This window comes from Solanum tuberosum, unplaced genomic scaffold (genome assembly GCF_000226075.1).
Source record: "Solanum tuberosum cultivar DM 1-3 516 R44 unplaced genomic scaffold, SolTub_3.0 scf00039, whole genome shotgun sequence".
Taxonomy (NCBI): domain Eukaryota; kingdom Viridiplantae; phylum Streptophyta; class Magnoliopsida; order Solanales; family Solanaceae; genus Solanum; species Solanum tuberosum.
Window position 1 is genome coordinate 290,279 of NW_006238968.1, and position 25,919 is coordinate 316,197.

Below are 25,919 nucleotides of genomic sequence, written 5' to 3' on the forward strand. Positions count from 1 at the left end.
TTATAATTTATAATTTAATTTAATAATTATAAAAAAATATATAACTTTTAAAAAAGTGGGCTGGCCCGGCAAGCCTGTAGCCCACGTACTTGTGGGTTGGGCCAACCGTTTTCTGGCCCACACCAAAAATGGGCTAGCCTGGCCGGGCCCGTAAAATGTCAAAGCCTGTATGGGTTAGCCCGGATGGGGTGGGCTAGCCCATATTGACAGGTCTAGTTTAACCGTTAAGATTTACACAGAAAAAAATATTGAAAATCGCTTAAAAACAAAGGTGACAAACCAAATGAATCATGCACATGAGTTCACAAGTTCTACATCTTTCTCAGAAGCAAACACTTTTACATTGTAGAATAACCAAGAGTTTGGGACAACCACAAATAAAAGTAGGAAACCAAACTCTAAGTCAAAGACTTTATTTACAAAATGGAATATATATAATTATTTAATTTACTATCGGGTTATCGGTTAACTCGTTAAGAAAAAAACTAAAACTGTTAAGAACTGATAACCCGATAACAAAAAAATCAAAACCGTTATCAAAACTGCTAAATCAATAACCCATTACGGATAAACCGATAACATTTTTTCAGTTCTGATTATCGATTTCTATTCGGTTTTGAACCGCCCTACTACGTATGCTACTAAAATAGATGTGTCTTTCAGAATTGATAATTTGCTCATCTGTTAAAAGGTGTTTCGAATATATTTGCAATTTGGTAATTAATAGGATAAATGAATGAATTAAATCAATATAAAATGAAAAAGATTTTGTATAGAAATAAGTTGAATAGGTTATGCGTTTTTAGAGAAAAAATAAGTGCTTTCAAGCCATAGTAAAAACAATAAAAAAAGTATTTTTTTTCCCCTCAAAAGCACTTTTAAAATATTGATCAAGCACAAAGTATAAGATATAGTAATTTATTAAGTTATTTCAATTATGTTATTGAAGTTTGAGAAAAGGCATATTTATGTTATTTGGTAAGTTTGACTCATTTATGACATTTTCTTTTTAGAAAAAGTTCATCTATGTCGTTATTGTTAACTGAAATGATATAGCTGAATGATGATGAATCAAACTTTTAGCGAATAACATAAATGAGTATTTTCTCAAAGTTCGATTTACATATTTGAGTCGTTTTCCTTTTTTAAAAAATAGTTTGATTAATAACGTGACCGAATATAATTTACCACATGTAAAAAATGATTTTGCAAAATCAGGACTAATTTTAATTAACAAATAGTGACAACTGACGTGTATAAATCTTTCTCAAATAGAAATGACATATATGAGTCAAACTAACGAATAACATATATAAGTATTTTCTCAAAATTTAATGACATATTTTGAATATTTTTCTTTATTAAATTACTGTTTAGAATGAACAATATTAAACAAAAATTATTTCTTTTATATTAATAATATACTATCTCCGTTCACATTTAATTGTCATGGTTTTTTTTTTAGAGTCAAATGATAAATACTTTGACTAATATTTTTTCATCATATTAATATGCAAAAAAAAATTGCAATTTATAGTACTTTTCGTATAGTTTTTTAATATCTAATTTTTTTGTTTAAAATATCGAATTAATGTAATCTAATTTTACTTTTAAAATTAATTAAATTAACTTTCAAAAACGCAACATAACAATTAAAAGTAGATGGAAGGAGTAACTAAAAATAATTATCAATTTTGTTTCTGAATTTTTAAATGATAACTATTTTGAGATAATATTTTTAAATCTAAAACAACAATTAAAAGGCCCCCCCAACTAAAGAAAAATGCATTCATGTAGCAAAATCTTATCCAATAAAAAAAATGATTCGCTGACTAGGATTCGTGTCAACCTCAAGTCATATTTTTTTTATTTCTCTCGATTTCTCGAATTGACATTCGATTAGATTTTGAATTCGTACGTTGTAAAATTTATTTTATGAAAAGTGTTAATGTTTGATATTCGATTTTATTTGAAATTGCGCATTATAAGATTCATTTCTAAGTCATTTTCGTTTCTTACTCAATATTCAGTATTCGCTTTAAGGTTTGATTAAATTTGAATTCACCTATCACGGAAACTCATTTTGAGAGTAGTGTTGGTATTGGTACTTAAATGAATTCGATTTCTTACTCGATTTTGATGTTTATATTGAGATTCAACTAAATCTATATCCACGCTTTGTTTATCTTATTTTAAAAAAATTATTTTTAAGGATTTGAATCTAAAATCTTTAATTAAAATATAAAAATATCCTAATCATTTCACCTACCACATGTTGGTGTGTCAAACTCAATTCAAATATTTGTGTCTATAGATAAAGTCTTAACTAATTAATGATGATCAATAGCACGTATTTGCCACATACTCAATTTTTTCTTCACTTTTCTACCAAAAAAATATTAAACAAATTTCCTCATTTTTCTCCTAACAATATATCCCTTAAATTATTTTCGATAGGTCCTCGACCCCTCAAATTTTTGCTCCCAAATAATAACCATTCACAAATTATAGGTCTCCTAAATTCAAGAATTATTTGGCAATAAAATCTACTTTTTTATCACCCTTCCAAAAAAAATAAAAAAATCAATGGTCCACATGTTACATTTTTTTAAAATTATAAAACTTACCCTTAATTTCAAGATTCTTATTGGATAACTCTGACACCTTTGTCTCTTCTTATCTAAATCTTATCTATTTTTTTCTCATTTTTTTTCTATAAATACTCTAACAAATCACCAAACATTTCATTATCCATTCTCTCTAATTGACTCAAATTTGTCATTTTTCATTAATTAAGAAGAAAAAATATGTTGGCAATATTCAAAAATGGTGTTGTTGATCCACCAAAGGAGTTGCAAAGTCCAGCTTCATTACAAGCATCAATTAAAGCTGCAACACCTGAAGAAACTATGAAGAATTTTTTATCTGCAAATCCAAATAATGGATTTTCTATTGGATTTATGAATAAGGCTTTTTTAGCATATTCTAATCCTTCAACTTCATACAACACTTTGCCAAGGTATTAATCTATCCTTCTTTCTTTTCTTAAAATTTGAATTTGAATAGAGATGTTAATGGAGCGGAGCGTATAAAATGAAAACTCGTATGTTCTTCAGACTTTACTTGTAAAATTATAATAGGGTGAGGTAGGACAATTCAAAATCTAAATTGGGATAATAGGGATCACAATGGGGCGAAGAGGGGTAGGACAAAGTACAAATAGGGTATAAATGTTAACAATGATGGAGCCAGGAGCCAGGAATTTCACGAGGGTAAAATGGAGAAATTTGATACTACTAGTAAGATTTGAAAACGCAACCATTGGTTCATTCAAAGCATCCTAAATCATTAGGCTACGATATCTTGTTGTGTTAAGAGTATTTAAAATATAATATTTAATCATTTCACCTATATGTACGATATATTTTTTTACCAATGATGTATATGGTTTTTTTTATATGATAACAAAATTATTGATTTTCTGTTTTTGTAGGTTGTTTTGTGGTGTGAATGACATATATTGCATTTTCTTGGGAAGTTTAAGCAACTTGTGTGCTTTAAACAAGCATTATGGGCTTTCAAAGTGTGCCAATGAGGCCATGCTTGTGAGTGAGGCCTATCGGACCCTCCGTGATAGAGGCCCATACCCGGCCCATCAAGTCCTCAAAGAACTTGAAGGTAGCTTTGGATTTGTCATCTATGATCACAAGGCTGATACAGTCTTTGCTGCCCTTGTAAGTATATATAATGATACCGTTTAAGTTATATACCTCGTCAACTTTTCAAAGATCATCATGGGTGCGTGTTGGATTTTTCAAAAGTAGAGCATTTTTAATGAGTGTGAGAACATTTCTGGAGGGCTCGAATAGTATATTTATTTTTGTTACTAATTAATGATCAATGTTATGTATAGGGTGGTGATGAAAAAGTTAAGCTATTTTGGGGCATAGCATTTGATGGATCTGTGATGATATCTGATAATGTGGATCACATTAAAGCAAGTTGTATCAAATCATTTGCTCCATTCCCAAGTGGTATGTATATCAAACTTGAAAACCCTTGCCTATTTTATTTTCGAATTCCATACATAGTAGAAGTTTAGTGCATCAGATGGACGATGAAAGCCTGATATTTAAGTCGATTAGGAAAGTAAAGGGGCACATGTCCATATTTTATGGGACTTCAAAAAGAAAGAATAACAATTACATTGCACTATTAGCACTCATAGTTGTTACTTGTTAGGGGCTAGGGCTGATTCAAGATTTGAAATTCGTATGTTTCAACAACGATATTGAGTTTATATAGAATGAGAAATACGCTATCTTAACATATATACATGGTATACACAAAGTTGTTGAATTCTCGTAAACTCATAAATTACACGTAGATTCGTCTCTAATCTCGATTATGATTGATGTGTTTTTGTAGGGTGCATGTACCATAGTGAAACAGGATTGAAGAGTTATGAACATCCAAGTTACAAGATGAAAGCAATGCCAAGAGTTGATAGTGAAGGTTCAATGTGTGGAGCTTATTTCAAGGTTGATGTTTACTCAAAAGTGAATAGCATGCCAAGAGTTGGAAGTGCAGCAAATTGGGCAACTTGGGGCCAATAGACATAATTTTGGTCGTTCGAGATCTTTGGTCTTTATCTGAATCCGATGATAAAAAAATAAAGAGTTTATTTAACTATTGCTTATGTTTTATATCCAACTTGTATTTCAATTTCTTTCAATCTTCTTCAAGGACCTCAGCTTTGTAAATTGATATGTGAGGTTCCTAGATGGGAAGTTTTTTTTTGTTTTTCTTTCTTCTTTTATTTAGTATGTTTTGAGTAGGAAAAATATGTGCAAATACTTGGCTTTCTTATATGGGATTATTTGCACTTCTATTTCTATTTTGTGTTGTTTATAATTTTTGTTAGTAGTAATTAATAACTATTTCGTAAGATATAAGTTTATATTTTTATATTATAATTCTTTATAATTTACGTCTATACATAATTTTAGATTTGACATCAATTTTATTGCTAAAGAGAATAAATTAATGATCTAACTCATTTAAAAGATAAAATATGTGATTTTATGTCATATATTTTTGTCTTGTGATTATAAGTTTTAAACATTAATAAAAGCTTAGCTAACATAATGCGTGAAAGGATCTTGAATAATTAAAAGGTAACATGAGAATTGAGAATCTTTAGCAATGTCTTTCGTAAGTCGTTCTATCTTTTTAATGAGAATTTTTAGCAATGTCTTCTGCAAGTCGTTCTATTTCTCTAAAAAAAAAAAAATTGTTTAAAAAGATATTAATTGTAAATAAGGAAATTTAAGAAAATATTAATTTGAAAACAAGTTAAATTGACACTTTCACCAATAAAAAAATAATTTTTTTATGAGGGTAGAATCCAAGAATTACAAAATGAAAATTTCGATAGCTAAATTAAACTATACCAGTAAGATTTTTGTAGAAAGAAATTAATGTTGGAAGTTTTGGGCCCAATACTTGGGAAATTTTTGCGGTACACAAAAGCACCAAATGTTCATTTCCCTATGGTGACTAATCTAGGTCGAGAAAATGATCAAAATGGTCCTTAATGTATGACTTTGATTCCATTTGGTCCTTAATGTATGGACTTGATGGAAATGGTCCTTTATGTACCATAAACTGTGATCAATTTGGTCCTTAACCCTAAAATTAATATATTTCATTTTTTTTTGCCGTCAAAATACACGAAATATGTAAAAGATGCGCTCGTTCAAGACTTTCCTCCTCCTGTTTCCAAAAATTCCAAAAGGGCACATCAATTTTTTTTAACCAAAAGAGCAAAATCGCTCTTGACGGAGCGATTTTCTTCTGACAAAATTGACGCCGTTACTCCTTTAAAAAACATAAAAATCGCTGCCGGTCCAAATTTTTTTTCTTTTTTCTTTAATATCGCTGCTGTGAATTTTTTTTTTAACAACGCTGCCCTAGCAGCGTTTAAAAAATAGAAATAACTGCTATAGCAACCATTTTCTTTAAAAAGTTTAAATTTTTTTTATTAAAAATTCCCGAGGCAAGGATTGCTTAAAAAAATAATGGAAAATCGCTCCACGTGTAGAGATTTTAGTTAAAAAAAAATTTAAATAATCGCTGCCATTAAATTTTTTTTTAACTAAAATCTCTACACGTGGAGCGATTTTCCATTATTTTTTTAAGCAATCCTTGCCTCGGGAATTTTTAATAAAAAAAATTTAAACTTTTTAAAGAAAATGGTTGCTATAGCAGTTATTTCTATTTTTTAAACGCTGCTAGGGCAGCGTTGTTAAAAAAAAAATTCACAGCAGCGATATTAAAGAAAAAAGAAAAAAAATTTGGACCGGCAGCGATTTTTATGTTTTTTAAAGGAGTAACGGCGTCAATTTTGTCAGAAGAAAATCGCTCCGTCAAGAGCGATTTTGCTCTTTTGGTTAAAAAAAATTGATGTGCCCTTTTGGAATTTTTGGAAACAGGAAGAGGAAAGTCTTGAACGAGCGCATCTTTTACATATTTCATGTATTTTGATGGCAAAAAAAAATGAAATATATTAATTTTAGGGTTAAGGACCAAATTGATCACAATTTATGATACATAAAGGACCATTTCCATCAAGTCCATACATTAAGGACCAAATGGAATCAAAGTCATACATTAAGGACCATTTTGATCATTTTCTCCATAAACGATCATGTTGGTTTTTTCAGAATCTTCATCAATATAACCCTTTCTCTCCTCTTCTCGTTTCTCAGGTTCGTTCCAAACAAAGTGAAACCTCTCTTTCTTTTATAACTTTTTGGTTCCATTTATTATGTTGATTTTACTTCTTAAAATGATAGGAAAATCAAGCCCTTATCTCAAAATGCTTTTCTGATTATGATAATCGTGATGAATAATATGCCTAAATTATCTTTATAGCAGCTATTTCTATTTTTTAAACGCTGCTGGGGCAGCGTTGTTAAAAAAAAAAAAAAGAATTTTTTTTTGGACCGGCAGCGATTTTTATGTTTTTTAAAGGAGTAACGGCGTCAATTTTGTCAGAAGAAAATCGCTCCGTCAAGAGCGATTTTGCTCTTTTGGTTAAAAAAAATTGATGTGCTCTTTTGGAATTTTTGGAAACAGGGGAAAGAAAGTCTTGAACGAGCGCATCTTTTACATATTTCATGTATTTTGATGGCAAAAAAAAATGAAATATATTAATTTTAGGGTTAAGGACCAAATTGATCACAATTTATGCTACATAAAGGACCATTTCCATCAAGTCCATACATTAAGGACCAAATGGAATCAAAGCCCATACATTAAGGACCATTTTGATCATTTTCTTCAATCTAGGTCCCAATCATAATTTTCTATATCATATAGTTGTACAAATATGAATATTCGACGTTTTCATTTAGATTTTGTCTCTATCTTAAAAATTCATCCAAAAAATAAGTTTGGTACCTAACTTTGACATTCTAATTTTGTGGATTTATAAAACATTGCACTTCATAAATAAATTACGTAATGTTTGAATTCAAATTTAATTGAATTTCAATAAATAAATTACGTAATACTATTTGAATTCTAATTTAATCGAATGGATGTTAGAAAACAAAGACGAGTGGGTGGGTGGGGGTGAGAAAATTCCAAAAGGTGGTTGAGAAAAACAGCATTTAGACAGAGTGTCAAAAGAAGTAGAAAGCAGCATCATCCATCGCTATCAAAGCTCTACACATGAACAAATGAAAATGCTGCATAAGTCGTCGTCTTCTTCTTCTTCTTCATCATCAACGACGTCGTTTTTCACTGTCAAATCGCTGCATTTCTTCATATTCACGGCTCTCCGAAGTCCAAACTCAGTTTTCTATGTTTTCATCAAAAATTGAAGGTACGTAACAGTTTTTATCTCTCTAAATTACTGTTTAGGATTTGGATTTAGCTAACTACGGTTTGATTTGCTGAATTTTGTGTTTTTTTTACAAAATTATTTTTGTTGCTCCGGTTGAAAATTGCTGGCTAGGTTGATATCAACAGAATAATTGACTCATAATTGTTCATTTTCGAAGCTCCAAAAACACTACGTTTGAGGATTTGAAATGAACTAGCTACAATTTGATCTACTGATTTTGGTGGATATTTTGTTTTTTATCTATCTGTATTAGTACGTACTATTTAGGATTTGGATTTAGCTAAACTAGAATTTGATACCTGATTTTTGTGTTTTTTCTTGCTCCTGTTAAAAATTGCTGGCCAGGTTGAAAACAATGGAATAAATGATTCGAGTGCAATTCTAAACTCATAATTGTTCGTTTTCGAAGGTTCAAAAGCTATGTTTGAGGATTTGAATTGAGCTGGCTACAATTTGATTTTCTGGTTTTGGAGGATATTTTGTTTTTGTTTTTGCTAAAAATTGCTGGCCATGTTGATCACAGTGCAGAACTTAATTAAGTTTTAAGTGATTAAGCTGCAAAAAGTTGCTAGTCATGCTGATGAGTAGTATAGAGATTAATTAAGTTTGAAGTGATTAAAGCTGATGTAGGAGTTTGAAGTGATTAAATCTGAATATGAGATGGAGGTTTTATTTTAGAGATGTAAAAATATGACACTTGGGCCTAACTCAACCCCAAAAGTTAGCTTATGAGTGGAGGATTGCTCAAGTCCATATAAGCAGACCACCAGCTCATTCCCCAACCAATATGAGACTTTAACCCAATCTAACAAGAGCAAATTGGAAAACAGTGATACCATTGGTCAGAACGGGAGCCTTGGCGCAACTGGTAAAGCTGCTGCCATGTGACCGGAAGGTCACGGTTTTGAGATGTGGAAACAATTTCTTGTGGAAATGTAGGATAAGGTTGGGTACAATAGACCCTTGTGGTCTGGCCCTTCCCCAGACCACGCATAGCGGAAGCTTAGTGCACTGGCCTACCTTTTTTTTTGATATCATTGGTCAAGAATTTTGATTTTTGGTACGTTAGCTTAGAATACAACAACATACCCAGTGTAATCCCACAAATGGGGTCCGGAAAGCGTAGGATGTATGCATACCTTACTCCTACCTTTGTGGGACAGAGTGGTTGTTCCCAATAGACCTCGGCTCAAAAGAAATGTTGTCGAAGCAGGATTGCAAGAGTATGTTAGCTTAGAATACTTAAAATTTTAAAATATGCACGTGCTCACTATTTTTTTGATGGGAAAAAGCTTAAATGTGTTACATTTTGCTGAGTCTTTTTAGGGTTTAAAACCGTATTTACTTTTACTAAATCGTTTTTAGATGGAACATAACCCATCAAATGACTCAAGTGCAATCTCCTCTCTGTTTTAATTCCCTGGTTACCTCAATACAACAGAGTCATCAGCTTTCTTTGTACTTCAATTACTGTTCTACTTTTAAAAATGTTTTCAGAAATATAAGTTTGATGACACTTGAATGTACTTATTTTGGTCTTGCTGATTTGGGTGATTTTCCAATTCACATGGATTTTATAGTAAATTGATATGCATATAAATTTGTAGGATGTGATACATATATGTATAGTAGTTTATGTATATATGTGTTTTTATGCAATTTCTTTCTTTTTGGGTACCAAGAATGTTGAATTTTAGCTAATTGTTTCCTTCGTACTTAATAAAAAAAAACTTAATACATTAACTGTGGAATGCCTAAATTTCCAATGGTCGACATGAGTTGTAGGCCATATATTTGGTTATGAAATGTGTTTCTTTTAAAATTGGTGTGATACATCAATCCTAAACTAGTTGGTGTTAGTTATATGGTTCCTCGATATCCATTTTGCTCCATTTGGTCCTGTTTATTCCACTTCTCATTTTTTCAAAAAAAAAAGAAGAAGGAGAAATGATAACTTTTCCTTTGATATCTCACAACTGTGAATATTTTCACTTGTCACAGAAAAATTGGGGATGGTTAACATGTAATTCTAATGTCAAGAGACACTATGGTCAAGTAAGGAACCTACTAAAGTATAGATTGAAATGAATTGCAGCTGCTTTGGTGCCTCAACTCAGCGGCAGAAAAGGGGTGTTGATCTTGTTCATCAAGATACTGCAGGTTGGTGCATAGTTGAATCTTGGATATTAGCTGATCAGTTGTGTTCTCAGTTGAATGAACTTTTTAGTTGTTTGATGAATTTGTCACAACTTTATATTGCCTTCAGTGTTAACCCTTATATTCTTCTATAGCTGGTTGATCTGTATGTGGCATTTTGTTTTATCATGATTGTCGCAGCACTCTGTAGCTGTAAATCACTCCAATTCATTTTCTCTCTTTCCTTATCTAGTTATCTAATTATCCCTTAGACTGATGTAATCACAGGGCTTATGCAGAAATGCACTCAAGATTATTTGGTTGTCTTCTCCCTTGCTCTTTTATTTGGCCCTCTCTGAATATCTTTGAGCTGCCTTAACATATTTGCAATTCTGAAACTTCTTACATCCATTTTGTGGATACAAGTTCTTTAACACTTCCAGCTCACTAATCAGTAATCATTGCTTCTAAACAATATCTCGTTTATTACAATATTTGAAAGTTGGTCATCTTTCATTTCCTTTCCCAATTGAAGAAACTCATGATGTGTAATTGTTGAGTTGTCCACGTCAGTTGTGGGGTGTGGATTTGATCTCTTTGTATGGTCCTGGACAATCCTCGCTTTATGATGTAAAGATATGACACTTGGACCTCTCAACCTCAAAAGCTAGCTCACGAGGGGAGGTTTGTTCAAGTTCATATAAGGAGACCAAATTTCCATCCCTCTGCCGATGTGGGACATCTTAACACTCCCCCACACACCCAGACCTCAACTGGAGAGTGAACACTTCTAAATGGGGGCCCATCATCGGTGAACAACAACTTGGGATGAGCCTGGCTCTGATACCATGTAAAGATATGATACCATGTAAAGATATGACACCTGAGCCTAACTCAACCTCAAAAGCTAGTTCATGAGGGGAGGTTTGTCCAAGTCCATATAAGGAGACCAAATTCCCATCCCTCTACCAATGTGGGACATCTTAACAATGAGTTAATTTGTTGGGGTTGAGTTAGGTCCAAGGTCCATTGCTTATCATGGTATCTGTGACAAATCCATCTTAATTCTTGGTTTAACCCGGTATTGGACCCCCATATTATGTTGTCTATACTCCAGTTGATAGGCCCCTGAGCGGGGTGGGGGAAGGGGGTGTTGAGTTTTTCCATGTCTGTTGTGGATTTGGTCTCTTATATTTTTCTAGGTGAATCCTCACCTCCTGATCTAGCTTTTGTATTTGAGTTGGGTCTGAAATCCATTTCTTATCAGTAACGAATGGAGCGGTTTGTACACTAAAAGAAACCTATTTATTGGTCAGTTGTTTGTGAATCATTAGAAATAAAACCTTCTCTATGTTTGGCCCTCGGGATTGTGGCTTAGTGGTAAGAGTGTCGCAAGTGATGTTTGGGTTAGACGCACATCACGAGTTCGAATTTTGCTGCGAACAAGAACCTGGTATCTAAGTGAAAGGTAGAGGGTCGTGTCCATTATTTACCGAGTTTCAAACTGTATATGCCAGCTGGCCCTCAGAGTTTTCATGGTTATATTAAAGAAAACATTTTCTATGTCTACAAAATATGCTACAACCATGTCAAAATGGACATTGCTTTTGCTATTCTTAGTGCCCAAGAGAAGTGAAGCAGACTGACAGATTATTTAGATAGAAATAAATTAAAAGATAATATATTATAGGGAAAAGGCTTAAAAATGCCCTTAACCTATTAGAAATGGTTCAAAAATGCCCTCCTTCCACCTATTGATTTAAAAATTCCCTTAACGTTTTCTTTAGGTTCAAAAATGCCCTTTAGCTAACAGAAATATGACATGGAATTTAACTAAACAAATGGCCAATTTTCATTGGTCAACAAAATTATTTTATCAAATAAAAAAACCTCACCCAAACCCGTTTTTCAACTGGCACTTCATGTGACCTCTGTTCCTTTCTTCTTCCTCTGTTCTTTCTTCATCCTCTTTTCTTTCTTTAAAAAGCAACAGCTTTCATCCCCAAAGTAGCTAAGTTGCATCAATTAACTTGATAAAAAAATAGCTAAATTGCAGCTTTTAAGCCCAAAAAAGAGTAACTTTCAACCCAACAAACAACAATTAAAATGAAAGCTTGAAACCCAAAAAATAACAGCTAAATGTAGATTGTAAACCCCAAAACAGCATTTTAACCCAATAAATAGCAACTAAAATGCATAGTAATATTAATCACCGATGCCGCAAGGTGGGAACTAACGTACAATATTCATTCGCATCCACATTGTGAAATGATTTACAATCAATCTTCAATAACTATTACACGATTAACCTTGACTAAGAAACTAATCTTTTATACATTAAATAGGAAGAAAGAAAACACAAATTAAATAAAAAGGGTAGATGAGGAAAAGGGGAAGGGTTAGATTAATTTGAAATGGGTTTGGGTGGGTTTTTTTTATATTTGATAAAATAATTATGTTGACCAATGAAAATTGGCCATTTGTTTAGTTAAATTCCATGTCATATTTCTGTTAGCTAAAGGGCATTTTTGAACCTAAAGAAAACGTTAAGGGCATCTTTAAACCAATAAGTGGAAGGAGGGCATTTTTGAACCATTTCGAATAGTTTGAGGGCATTTTTGAACCTTTTCCCTATATTATAACCAGACATAGTAAATCTAGTAATATAAGTACGCAAGAATAATTAGAAGCTGAAGTGGGAATTGATATTAGTGAATGCATGTGCAAGGTGAAATTAAATGGGAAGCCAAAAGGAAAGACAAAACTTAAAATATGATATGAAATAGTAATTTTATCAAGCAATCTACCGTTAGTTACTTCAGATATGAACTGCTAATTTTGTTGAAGAAAGAAGAAGGCATTTCTAAGAGAGGTATATCTCAAGTACAGAAGGTAAATGCCTCTGCTCGAAAAAAAATGTCTGTATGGAGAATGGCCTTTTGGGTTGCTCTGAGTGTCTTACTAGGCTGGTCACACGTAAAAACAAAGTGGCTCCCAGAACCTCAAATATGGATGAAGAATGAGGATCTGGTTTGGAAATCTGTGATTAGGAGCAAATCTAATATAATACTAGTGTATATATGTAAGCTATATAGATGATGACATGTTCCAGAAGCAGTTGACATTTTGATCTTGATCCAAGGGGTCCATTTGTACTTTGCCTTTGATTCCAAATGTAAAGAAAAAAGTCCTTCAATCAATTACACTTCAATCTGATTAGTTGGGGTTGACTATGTGACCAATCTGTCCAGTATTTAGAGAATTCATATTATAATTAGACTGTTTTTTACGTTGGCCGTCAAGTGATTGCACCCTTCTCCGTCATCCAGCTTGGACAAGGAGTGCTTTGCAAAGCTCACATAAAAGGACTTGCTCCAAATTTGCTCCGGAATCTGGAAAAATGGAAATTCTCTTACACTAACTAATGTGGTAGGTGTAATCATCGAATAGTATCACAAGGAGCGAGAAGAAGAACTTTGAGTATTCCACTAACTAGCTTGCACAGATATCTGTCTCAGATCATCTTATAAATGGTAAGGATAAAAGGATTGATCAAGTAGCACCAGTATTACTTGTTTTGATTAAAAAAAAAAGTTTACTGTACCAAGTGATGTGTAAAAAGTTATACAGAGGCCATGCATCAATTTTCACAGTTAAAGGATGAAAAAGTTCCATCTAGTGGTTGTTTCCGGGGCCACCATGAAAATTTGGTGAAGATGCAATGTCTTACACTCTATTCTTGGTCAAAGATTTGATGCCTTACATTTTGTTGCTTAAGATATACTTCTATCCATCTCTTATCTGCAACAACTGTAATCTTTACCTTCTTTTTCATGGACACACTAATATTTTTTCTGTCAGGCTGCTCCACTGCAAAGACAAAGAATATTTCATACAGTGAATTACGAAGAGCAACCAACAACTTCCATCAAAGTAATAAAATAGGGCGAGGAGGTTTTGGAATAGTATACAAGGTTCAACTCTATCCTATAAATACTTCTCCCCATTTATATGCCTGAGCTTTATTGCATGGACAACTTCCATTTGCATGCGACTCGCATGGCGCTATTCACAGAATTACATTGCCAAAACCTTTAGATGTTTATCTGCAGTTCTCCAAAATTTTGTATTCCAAACTTGTTACTACTTACGATGTGATTAGCTTTTCATATTTTCTGCCTCTTAAAGAAAGTTGTTTCAGAAACATTTTAGGTCCTGCAGCTGCCAGTGTCAGTTCATGGTTTTTGCATATACATAATATGACATCAAGACTTCTAGTGAACAAAGTCCTTGGACTTAATTCTTATGGTGCATTGCCATGTTTGTTGAATGATGATTCAACTTTAGTGCAACTTTGTAGGGAACTCTAAGAAATGGAATGGAAGTTGCTGTGAAGACGCTTTCTGCTGAATCGAGACAGGGGTTGCGTGAATTTTTGACAGAGATTGAAACTATATCAGATATCAGACACCCCAATCTGGTTGAGTTGATTGGATACTGTCTTGATGGAACTAACCGGATCTTGGTCTATGAATATTTAGAAAATAAGAGCCTTGATCGAGCACTGTTTGGTAAATTTGCTTGGAATCAAAGAAGTACTTCACCATCTATGAATGGGGTACTGAAAATGGTGCTTGCTTTGCAGGTTCCAGTACAAGTAATGTCAAATTAGACTGGGACACAAGGGCTGCTATTTGCTTGGGTACCGGTACTGGTCTTGCTTTTCTACATGAAGAATTAGTGCCACATATAGTGCACAGGGACATCAAAGCTAGTAATATACTACTTGATAAGGATTATAAACCAAAAATTGGAGATTTTGGACTGGCAAAGCTTTTTCCAGATAATATCACTCACATCACCACACAGATAAAAGGAACCACGTATGTCTCCTGAATTTCTTGCTGAAGCTTCAATGTTTTCCATGGCTATACTTGATATCACCATTCATCCGTGAGTTCGGTGAGCGTGAGTGTTGATTATTTTAGAGGTTGGGTATCGTTATAAATCTTTTATATACACCTTTTAAATAAGTAGAAGGTACTTTTTCACCAGGTGTGTTTGGAACGAAGGAAAATATTTTCCATGGAGAACTCTCTTTGAAAATAAGTGTTTTTTTTATTTATTTTTGGTGTTTTGTAAGTATGCAGAAAATAGTCTCAAAGCATTTATTATAATGTAGGCAAACACTATGTGAGTGGGGGTGGTGGAGGTTGGGGGCTATTGGTGGCAGGGGTGGAATGGGGTGTGTTAAGAGGATGGGAAGGAGTGGAAAGTCACTCAGGAAAATTGTTTTCCCTACTCCATTAGAGTAGTCATTTTTCTCATTTTTAAATAACTTGTTTTACTGGGGAAAATATTTTCTAAACATTTTGACCAACCAAACATGGGAAAATTGGAGAACTGTCTTGCCATATCTATATTGATCTTCTTCTTTTTTAAGAACTGTCTTATCTGAACTGTGTTTACTCATATTTTACCTCTTCCGGTGGTAAAAAATTAAGAACAAATGTTCCTCATAGCACCTTGCTACCCCTTACCTGATATATATGTGTATTGGTCGTATGAATTCATCGTCTTTCCCCTATTCTTGTATGTATATTGTGTCAACTAAGAAATGTACTGGATTCTATAATCTGCCTCGAACTACTGAAGTTCTGAATGTTTGGTGTTAGAGTACCCAGGTCTCCTGCTTTAAATTTAGAAATAGTGTCATGGGGTAACTGAAAGCAGTAACTTACTTCTATATCTTTTTCTTTTCCGAACAGTGGCTATCTGGCACCTGAATATGTAATGGGCCGTCAATTAACATCCAAGGCTGATGTTTACAGTTTTGGGGTCCTATTACTTGAAACAGTAAGTGGTAGGAGTAGTGGCAGTGGTACATGGCAAGGGCAGAAGTCACTCCTAGAATCGGTGGGTATAATTTTCAAATACCGTAATTTCTTTCTAGATATGCATTCTGTTTCTCAATAACATCAATAGTCTATAGCATGATTTGTTTACTTGCATTTGCTACTATTATTTTCATATACTGATTATTGTTATTTAAAATATGAAAATTGCTAGGCATGTCAAGATGTTATTCTTTAGATAATAGGGGTGAATCTATCTATGATAAGTATATATTAATCAGAAAATTAAATCTGCCTCAGTCTCAAACTAATTTGGATGGTTATTGAATATTGAATTACCCATCATGCTCTATTTGGGGGACATTTCTTGCCAATACTATAAATAAATTGTCTTGGAAAAATCTCCAGTTAGTGAGTGTATGATTAATCTTTACTTTTCCTAGAGTTGTGCAAAGTTAACAGTTGTTGGAGTTTTACCAAAATCAATACGATTTTAGCTATAACAGAAGATGTTGGAAGCAAAGAATCTACATAGACAAATACCAACTAGTCTGAATTAAGGTTTAGTCACTGTTATTACACTTATATTAGGTTCCTTGTATTAAAATTACTCTAACATTAGGTCCATAGTTTACCAGTAGCTTCTTAGTCTTTGGTCTCGTTAGAGGTTTGTCCATTAAAGTAGGAATAGCTGTGAGATTCAGAGAACCTCTAATTTACTAGTAGTGGAATGAAATGAGCACAAATATGGAATGGAAATGGAGAATTCATACACTTGACTCTAAGGTATAGTTGTTTGGAGTCTCGAATAAAAATGTGTGCTTGATGAGATTTAGATTCAGAGTGACGAAAAAAAAAACATGAACAAGACAATTTGAACCTGCTTCACCAATTTGGGATAAAGGCACCAAGAATGCAAACGGAAAATGCTGTTACAAAGTTGAGCTGATCCAACAAGGTATTCATTGGTAAAAATGCTACTTACAGCTATAGGAGATTGTGCCGACTATCAAGGATTCATGTTACTCCAGGATGGAGGATCTAAAGCCCAATTGTCCAAGTTATTGTACCAAATAGGTGCTGTATCTTCATGTGATTGCTCAGAAATGTGGTCTTTATTTCATTCTTGGATTTTGGTTTAGGGGGTGAGTGGGTGCGTCGTCAAGGAAGGCTACAGAGAGGCGTTTCTAAAGTTAGTTTTTCTTGTATGAATTTCTACGTGGTCTTTCTTTCATTCTTGGATTTTGGTTTAGGGGGGGAGTGAGTGGGTGTGTCGTTAAGGAAGGCTACAGAGAGGCGTTTCTGAAGTTAATTTTCTTGTATGAATTTCTATCTGTTTGCTTCTAGATATCCTCCCTTTGATTCGCTTATACTGCTATAGTATAATATTTGTACTGCTCACATCATAGTAGTAGTGTAAAGGCCGTAAGCCGGGAGGCAGCCATATAGTTGTCTTGACAATCATTTACTGGTCATACAAATAGACGAAGAGTAAGCAGCAACAACAACAACAACAACATACCCAGTGTAGTCCCACACAAGTAGGGTCTGGGGAGGGTAGAGTGTGCGCTGACCTTACCCCTACCTCAGAGGTAGAGAGGTTGTTTTCGATAAACCCTCACCTCAAGGTAGACGAAGAGTAAGCTACACCAAGAAATGTGAGAATACATGTGATTTTGCTAGTTGAATCTTGCAGTTTTCAGGCTAAATAGTGAGGAAACTTTTCAAGGTTACAACAAAATACAATCTGTTACTTATCCTTTTTGTCTTCTCGCGAATTTATGTATCTGCACCTGGAAATACAGTATCCGACGTTCTTCTAACTGCCAAAGGTTTTTGTTATCCAATGACAAATCAAATTACAATTTACTGCATCAGGCATGGGAGTTCTACGAAGAGGGAAAGCTGTTAGAGTTGGTCGATCCAGAAATGGGCGATTTTCCAGAAAAAGAGGTCCTCAAGTACATTAAGGTAGCTCTCTTTTGCACACAAGAAAAGGCAAATCGAAGACCGATAATGAGCCAGGTTCTCGACATGCTCACAAGAAACATCAAGCTAAACGAGGAAGAACTCACACCACCAGGATTTTTCCAAGATTCGGGTGGTTTCAGTAGCACACAACTAAAACTGAAGTCATCTGAAAGCAGCACAAGTCATCAAATGAGTTCTGTTCCCCTTACAATCACTCAGGTGACACCTAGATAATCAATTACTCTTTGTGAATGGCAATTGAATTTATTTAGGAAGAAATTATTATTACCCCGCGGGGCTTTGGTCAGTGATAAAGGATGCAACACGTGATATGTGGATTAAGTGCACTTCATGAGTATGATCGTGCAGCAAATGAAGTCTAGTATGTAAGTCCGAAAGAGGATATTTGGAAGGTCCATACACCCCGGAGTTTCGAATGTGTGCACCAACTAGAGTTGTGGCAGAAGCTAGAAGCCCTAGGAAATTCTTTCGTATCAATGAAAGAAATCATTTTCACTTAAATAATACTCGATTTTTCTTTCTGATTATTTGGTTTTGTCCTTAAAGGAGTTCGTGTTTTTATCAATCTAAACAGTCTCTTCTCTTGTATGCATAGAATGAGAAGACAAGTCAAATTGTATAATCTTTATTTTTAAATTTTTATTTTACTTCTTTTTTCCCTTCAGTCTAGGGTCTATTTAAACGGCCTCTCTACAGGTAAGGTCTGCATATGCTTTACTTTTTCTTTCTGATGTATTTCTCGTCTTCGTATGTGATACTACTTTACAATGAGTGATATACAAAAATGATTTTAGAAGGGAGTAATCTTGAACTTTTTACCTCACTTGTCCTATGGATAAAACCTTCCAAGTTTAACAATTTTTTTACTTTTGGTCTTGGATTTGCTCATGTGTCAAGCGGGTTCATTCCAATTTATGTGATATAATTTACGGAAAAGGGTCAAAATTGCCCCTGAACTATGCGAAATAGATCACTTATACCCTTCATTACATTTTGGGATAAAAATACCCCCGCAGTTATCCCAGGAGACCACAAATACCCTCAAGAGTTAATACCCCAATTTTTTAGTGACGTGGCAAGCCACATGGGACTAATCCCTCCACCTAAGCATTGCCAACTAAGATTCATTACAAAAGAACTTGACTTTTAGTGGCGACAAAGTCGCCACAAAATCTCAAAATATTGCCAATAAAGGTTATGAGTGATTTTTAGTGGCGACTAACGCTCCAACAACCATTCGCTAGTAAAACCTATTTTTTCAACAAAAAAAATATGATAATTAATTTTCGATTGAGATCTAATTTTCTAAAATAAATAACTTGCAATATCAATATTAAAAACATACAATATTATTACGAAAAATCATCAAAATTACTTCTCGATTCAAATCTCCTACTATATATATATAATGCATCATTGTACATTTTATACATTTACATATGACATAAAAATAAAACATATAGTGTCTTCAAACTCCTACTTAACTGATATCATAGTTGGTTTTTTAAAAACAATGAAGAAAAAAACACAAAATTAGAATTTAATGTTAAAAACTTTTAGTGACGATTTTCTGGGCTTTTGTGGCGACTGTTGTTGCCGCTAAAGGTCTAGTTCTTTTGTAGTGAATCCTAGTTGGCAACGCTTAGGTGGAAGGATTAGTCCCACGTGGCTTGCCACGTCAACAAAAATTTGGGGTGTTAACTCTTGAGGGTATTTGTGGTCTCTTAGGATAACAACAGGGGCATTTTTGATCCCAAAATGTAACGAAGGGTATAAATGGTCTATTTCATATAGTTCAAGGGCAATTTTGACCCTTTTCCGTATAATTTAAAATCTTCGGAAAAACAAACTTTTAAACATGTGATCATCCCATAGCATTTACCTTTTTAAACTTGTGGTCTAGAATCTACTCCATTATTAAGAGCGAAATGAAATATTTAAAGGTAAAGTACTAAATACAAAGATGTATCAATCATTTTGAGACGGATTGAAAAAAGAAAATGATGTCAAACAATTTGGGAAAGAAGGAATAGTTTTAGAGCCTCTGTAACACACATAAAATGATACAAAATGGAGCCTCTAGGTCAGCCACAGAACCCACAAAGATAAAGAAAGTTAAAAGATTATCAACATTAGAGAGAAAAGCTTTCTATGAACATGAAAATCGTCTCGACTGCGATTACAAATAAAAGATTTTGATGTTTAGAATAACAAAATGCAGCTGCATTCGCCTCGAATCAACGGAATGTTAGCAAGGCACAGAATATGGAGTATCCAAAATGGATGTTTTCTTGTCCCTCAAGAGAATAAAGAAACCTCTGCAGTAGCAGCAGGTTCTAATGTCTGAGTAATTGCCTGAGCAACACTGGATTCACTAGCAGGTACGCTGTCTCCGGTAGCAGGTGCAGTTCCCTCAGTTGCTGCATCCTTAGTGTTCTTGGCATCTTTTCCATCCTTACCAGCTTTGTCATCCTTGACAGGTGCGGGTGGTGGTGGTAGCATATGAGGTGGTGGGTTGTGCTTAAGCTTCACCAAGATGTGACGCATCCTTGAAAGATCGGTGGGTTTTCCAGGTTTGGGTCCTTGGACAACTGTGACAGATGGCTTCTTCTCTTGATCCTTCTTCCTTCCTTTCTTCTCAATATTCGGAACCTCATTAGGAACGAGCTCCGCTATGGCTTTCCAATACTGTTTGTCAGCTTCTTTGTGGAACTTTTCTTGATTAGTTACATACACCTGTTTCAACAGGAAATAAAAGAAAAGGAAAAACAAAACAAAATTTAGAGATATGGGAACATTGTAAGAGTGAATAGGGTGGAATTGACAGCTCCCCGAAAAAAAACTTACATTCTCTTTGTCTCGGTTGTTAGTCTTATTGGTCTCAATATTGAGCTTTCTTTTCTCATAGAATGCTTTCTTATGCTCTTCGCCTTCCTCAATAATTTGGTTTCTGATTTCTTTTTCCCTTTTCTCATTCTCCTCAAGACGGACAGCATTTTGCCTGCATCCCCCAAAACACAAATTATAACGAATCTAATAAGGAAAATAGTATTCAGGGTACCATTTCTGTTTTCACGACAAATATTAACTGTTATCAATTATCGGAACAGAAAAAGGAGAAACTGATTTGAATCCAGCCAAAAGCATCAATGGACTCTGATACCTATCACACATCGACCTCACCCTCCACGCTACTTCTTCCTTTTTATCTTTTAAAATTATTCTAAAAGATCAAGAAGGGAAGCACCTTTTGCATAACCAATTGACGATGATCCAAAGTAAGTCCACGTATGCCTCTGACTTTATCATATGAACAAGATCAACATTAATGACTTGTTATTCTCCTTTACCAAAATGGAATAACCTATACTGCCAACTGTTTTCATTTTTCCCGCACTTCTAATTATCCTTTAAATTGGCAATGAGTCGATTCCAATACAACAAAAATATCCAGCAAATGAAAGGATAAAAGAAATCATTTGACCCTAGGGAATTCAACAAATTACCGAAGTTTTAGATCTAAAGGTGGTAAGGGAAGAATAACACAAAAGAAACCATATACTACAAACGTTATTATTGCTCCAATAACTATACCGGCTATCCAATTTCAGGTTACTATGCTTCTTATGAGTCAAACCTACATTCTTTGACTGCGATATTATAAACATTTCACAATTGATTGAAAAATCAAACTGTCCAATAGAGTTCCTTTAAACTAATCTTCTATTGTATTGATTCTATTTCTAAAATGCTGATAATCATCATCAGATTTCAAGCTAAAAATCATCAACTTTCAAATACCACAGTTCTTTCATTTGTGTTCTACTATTAGTTAACTAGTTAAATGGATCACAGTCAAAGACAACCAAGATGCTTGCCCATTTAGAGTCTCCACTAGTTTATGATTAATATGTACTATATCATCTATATCACAAATAGATCTTCTCGAAGTAAAATAGTATTGTGTTCTTAAAGCAACAGTAACTATATCATCTATAACAGAAAATACTCAAAATAACAAACTGATTCTCCTGCAAACAATGACTAGCAAGATAAGTCCAATGTGTTTGGGATTTGGCATTTGACATTTGGTTCAGTGGTTGCCAACTTCACTTGCTCTAGAGCAGGCAAAGTCCAATTCCTACAGAAAATCTCCTTCCCACTACCCCGAATCAACATCCTGGTCATGGCACTCAAAAAAAAAAAGGAAACAAGAGATCTAGCTAATGTTCATGAAATACCAACAAAAAAAGTTAGACCAGTAAAAGATTAAATTTTTTCACTTCTCATTCTTGTTTTTGCAAGGCTATCAAATGAAAGCTTTAATCCTCACTAAAAACACCAATTAACTAAAGAAGAATAGTAATAAAACTTGCAGATCTACTAGGGTCCGACATCAGATCTGCTAAGTAATTAAAAGAAGTGGTCAATCAAATCACAGTTGTGACGACTGATTAGTCCAAGCAACTAAGACTTACCAACCAAAATAAAGCCTGATCTTATTGATATTATTGTCAATTATAGCAAATTACTAAATATCAACAGATCTATCAATTAAATTTATATCTAAGGGAAGCATATGCAGAACAGGATCCAAATTGCATAAATTTATTTTAACAAGAGAATACACAATAGTATTTAACAGATATTATATCAACGACTCATATAGTTGACTCTAGCTAGTTGGGGATCAAGTAGTAGTTTTATTGTAGTAATAAGCAAAATTCAAATTCGAGAAACAAAAGCAAAGCTAACCTTCTCCATTCGCGTAGAGCTAAACCTTCCTCTCTCATTTCACTAGGAGGAGGAAGTACCGGTCCATCGGAGCTGAAAATTCCTTCAGAATCTTCACCGAAATCGTAAGCCTTACCATTTCCATCAGCGATCGGAGCCTCAGAGTCATCAAAAGGAGTTGATTGACCCGACCCGAACCCGTAGGGATCGGGATTGTTGACTGTGTGAGAAACGTGATCTACTGTAACTTCCTCATAAACCGGCGTGTCGGCGGCGGAGTAGTTGCCGTCGTGGAAGGAAGGACTTGCCGCCGTCGCCACAGAGTCATCGCCGTCCATGCTGAACGAATCGAACGAAGCCATTTTCTTCTCTTCTGTGCTTTCTCTCTGTTGTATTGATATTTTGGATCCCTCTTTATATACTTGTCCTCAAGAGCTTAAAAAGAGAGAAGAAGAAAATAATACTAAATCCATTTTAAGTCTTTCACCGAATCTCAATTGAGAATTTAAATTTTATAATTTTTTATTATTCTCTAACTAGTAAAATTATTTGTGCCTCGAGCGGAAATTTAATATGACGAAATTTATAAAATAATACTAATTAAAATTTATCGGTCATTAAAACTAAAATACTATATTATCTTACATACAAGATTACGTAGTAACGAACATTAATAATTTATTCTTTTGCTTCCAAGAAGTGTTACTATTTGATATTTTTGGGGAATCAAATGAACATCAACTTGAGATATTTAATTTTCTAATAAATAAATAATAGTTGGTGATTTTAAAAGGCTGAAAAAAGTGAACAAATATTCTAATTTTAACGTGTAGAAAGTTCAACCCTACTTTTTGCTGTACATATATCATTTTAAAGTTCCCTATTTAAATGTATCATAAGAAATTATTAAAATGAAAAATTAAAGGAAGAATGTATCATATTAGACAACAATTCAACTTATCATATATACTTGAAGGAGAAAAAAAAGATTACACAAAACTATTCAGTTTCTTTGGGAGCTTTTTAAAAATCAGCATAGTTCAATTTGAAACTACACTTCTATTCCAATCACAGTGTCGAGAAACACATCTATTACTTCAAGAAAAGTATTTATAACTTGCAATAAACTTGATAATCTATCAATGCTTCATATTGAATATGAGCAATTAGTTTATTGTGTAGTTATCTATGTTTTTTGGGATTAAAAGAGGTTCCAGTCTAGTTATATTCCTCTATAGGTCATCTGGCACAACATCCTTGAAGCCATGTCAAAAGTTTATTAATTTTTGTCTTCTTTTCCTGGTTCACTTCGCACATCAAGGTATGATAAGATTTTTAAGGTCTTTATGTCCTTACAATGTCATACCAAATTTGAATTTTATCTTCAAGAGATGGTAGTACATCTTTAAGGGATTTTTTTATTGTACCTTCAATAATAGAGTAAACTTGCGTGAATACTCAATTAACTTGTGTTATTTAATGGGAAAAGGGTCAAAAATACCCCTTAACTTTGTTTTATTGGTTGACTATGCCCTTACCGTTAAAGTGAAGTTAGTTTTGCCCCTACCGTTACTAAGTTCACCATATATACCCCTCATTTGACAGAAAGCTCCAAATCAACTCAAATTGTTCAATTTTGATTAAAATAACCTGATTTTCTCTTTTCATCCCAACCCGACCCACTAAACCTAATGAATTAAGGAAATACCAAATTAAAACCCAAACCCATCTTTCTAATATTCTTCATCTCCTTCATTTTCCTCATATCTAATCCAAACCTGATTTTCTCTTTTTGTTTCTTTATCTGTAAATAAACCCATACCCCGACTCCTCTGAATACATTTAACTCATTTCTCTTACCCATTCTCAAAAGAACACTTTAAAGAAACCATTTATTAGCTTCTAACCTCAATACTACTGCTTCTTCTTCTTTCAGTTCCTCTTTTTTTTCATTTTATTATTTTTGTTAGAATTTTTGGGATTGGTTTGATTCTTGATTTCTTCAATCAAACATCTCAGAAATCAGTAGCTCAAATCAATTTCCATGGAAGCTATGCAATTACTTTACTCGCTTGTTTTTATCTTCGCCCTATTTTATCAGTACATGAAAGATCGTCGTCAACGATTCAGGATTATCTCTGTCAATTTCAGGAGGAATTACCCTCCGCCGCCGGAAAATTGTATCAAATGATATTTCAAAATTTGAGTTTGAAAATCACGGAGGTTAAGTGACCATATTTTCGAAAGTATTGGAAAACAAAGGAAAATCGGGAAAAATATGTGGGAATCCGTCTTGGTTTCACACACTGCTTCTGTCAAAGTTCAAATTTCAAATTCCAAAACCCAGAAATTGTATAACAATAAGGCCATGGATGAAGAAGTGCAGCTCAATTTGATGTGCTGGAAAAGCCAATTGATGGTCCCTTAATGGAATGAATGCCCTTGTCACTGGTGGGCGGTGGCACTAGAGGCATTGGATCCATAATGCTCTCCTTCTTTACACTTTTCTGACCGTCGGCGGTAAGTGGAACTCGACGAGCTCGCCGTTGATAATCCATGTGTCTGTGCTTGATATATGATATTCCCTCCGTTTCAAAAAGATTGATCTGGTTTGACTTGACACAAAGTTTAAGAAATTAAAGAAGACTTTTGAATCTTGTGGTCCTAAATTAAAGTTATGTCAAATGTACAAAATTGCCCTTAATCTTGTGGTCTTAAACATGCCACGTGGAAAGCAAAAAGTAAAATGTTACCAAAAAAGGAAAGAGGTCATTTTTTTGAAACTGACTAAAAGGAAAGGAGGTCATTCTTTGTGAAACGGAGGGAGTATTAGTTAATGGATTTAGTTGTTGTATTTATGAATACTGATTCAATGATAATAAAAATGTTTTCCTTTTTTGCATAAAAAAAAAGGGGTTTGAAATCTTGTTTTTCAAAAGAACACTAAGCTTGTAAAATCAGATTGAAACAATCTTTGATCTCGTGAATTTACTTCGTTATTTTGGGAGGGGAAATCGGGAAAGTGGTGTTAAGGAGGAGAAGACATAAACTAGGGACTTAATTGGTATGAGTTTCTTTAGTATAGCGGGTCGGGTTTGGGTTAAAATAGACAATTGGGTAATTTCAATTGAAATCGGGTTAATTTGAGTTGATTTGAGGCTTTCCGATAAATGAGAGGTATATATGGTGAAATTAGTAACGGTAGGGGTAAAACTAACTTCACTTTAACGGTAAGGACATAATCAACCAATAAAACAAAGTTGAGGGGTATTTTTGACCCTTTTCCCTTA

General features: G+C 33.8%; 3 protein-coding genes across 5 annotated transcripts; 2 read left to right on the forward strand and 1 right to left on the reverse strand.

Moving 5' to 3' along the window:
- The first annotated feature begins 2,743 nt into the window (after positions 1–2,743).
- On the forward strand, positions 2,744–4,897 carry LOC102603129 (stem-specific protein TSJT1-like). The gene is made up of 4 exons (XM_006343181.1): positions 2,744–3,019; positions 3,494–3,734; positions 3,914–4,034; positions 4,429–4,897. The coding sequence occupies exons 1-4, from the start codon at positions 2,808–2,810 to the stop codon at positions 4,614–4,616; spliced, it is 762 nt and encodes a 253-aa protein (XP_006343243.1). The 5' UTR covers positions 2,744–2,807; the 3' UTR covers positions 4,617–4,897.
- Positions 4,898–7,691: 2,794 nt separating this feature from the next.
- LOC102603466 (putative serine/threonine-protein kinase) lies at positions 7,692–18,559 on the forward strand. 3 transcript variants are annotated; one of them, XM_015306921.1, is made up of 8 exons: positions 7,692–7,891; positions 8,258–8,321; positions 9,914–10,072; positions 13,910–14,022; positions 14,409–14,619; positions 14,694–14,931; positions 15,817–15,964; positions 17,782–18,559. In XM_015306921.1, exons 3-8 carry the CDS (start codon positions 9,997–9,999, stop codon positions 18,106–18,108), a joined length of 1,113 nt encoding a protein of 370 aa, XP_015162407.1. In that variant the 5' UTR covers positions 7,692–7,891; positions 8,258–8,321; positions 9,914–9,996; the 3' UTR covers positions 18,109–18,559. The 3 variants fall into 3 exon arrangements, with proteins under 3 accessions (XP_015162407.1, XP_006343244.1, XP_015162408.1); XM_006343182.2 differs by lacking the exon at positions 8,258–8,321; XM_015306922.1 differs by lacking the exons at positions 7,692–7,891; positions 8,258–8,321; positions 9,914–10,072 and adding an exon at positions 12,838–13,581.
- Positions 18,560–19,909: 1,350 nt separating this feature from the next.
- LOC102604022 (clathrin light chain 1-like) lies at positions 19,910–23,072 on the reverse strand. Its single transcript, XM_006343184.2, has 3 exons — positions 22,651–23,072; positions 20,743–20,896; positions 19,910–20,631 (listed from the first exon to the last, which is right to left on the reverse strand). Exons 1-3 carry the CDS (start codon positions 22,989–22,991, stop codon positions 20,194–20,196), a joined length of 933 nt encoding a protein of 310 aa, XP_006343246.1. The 5' UTR covers positions 22,992–23,072; the 3' UTR covers positions 19,910–20,193.
- Between the last annotated feature and the right edge of the window lie 2,847 nt (positions 23,073–25,919).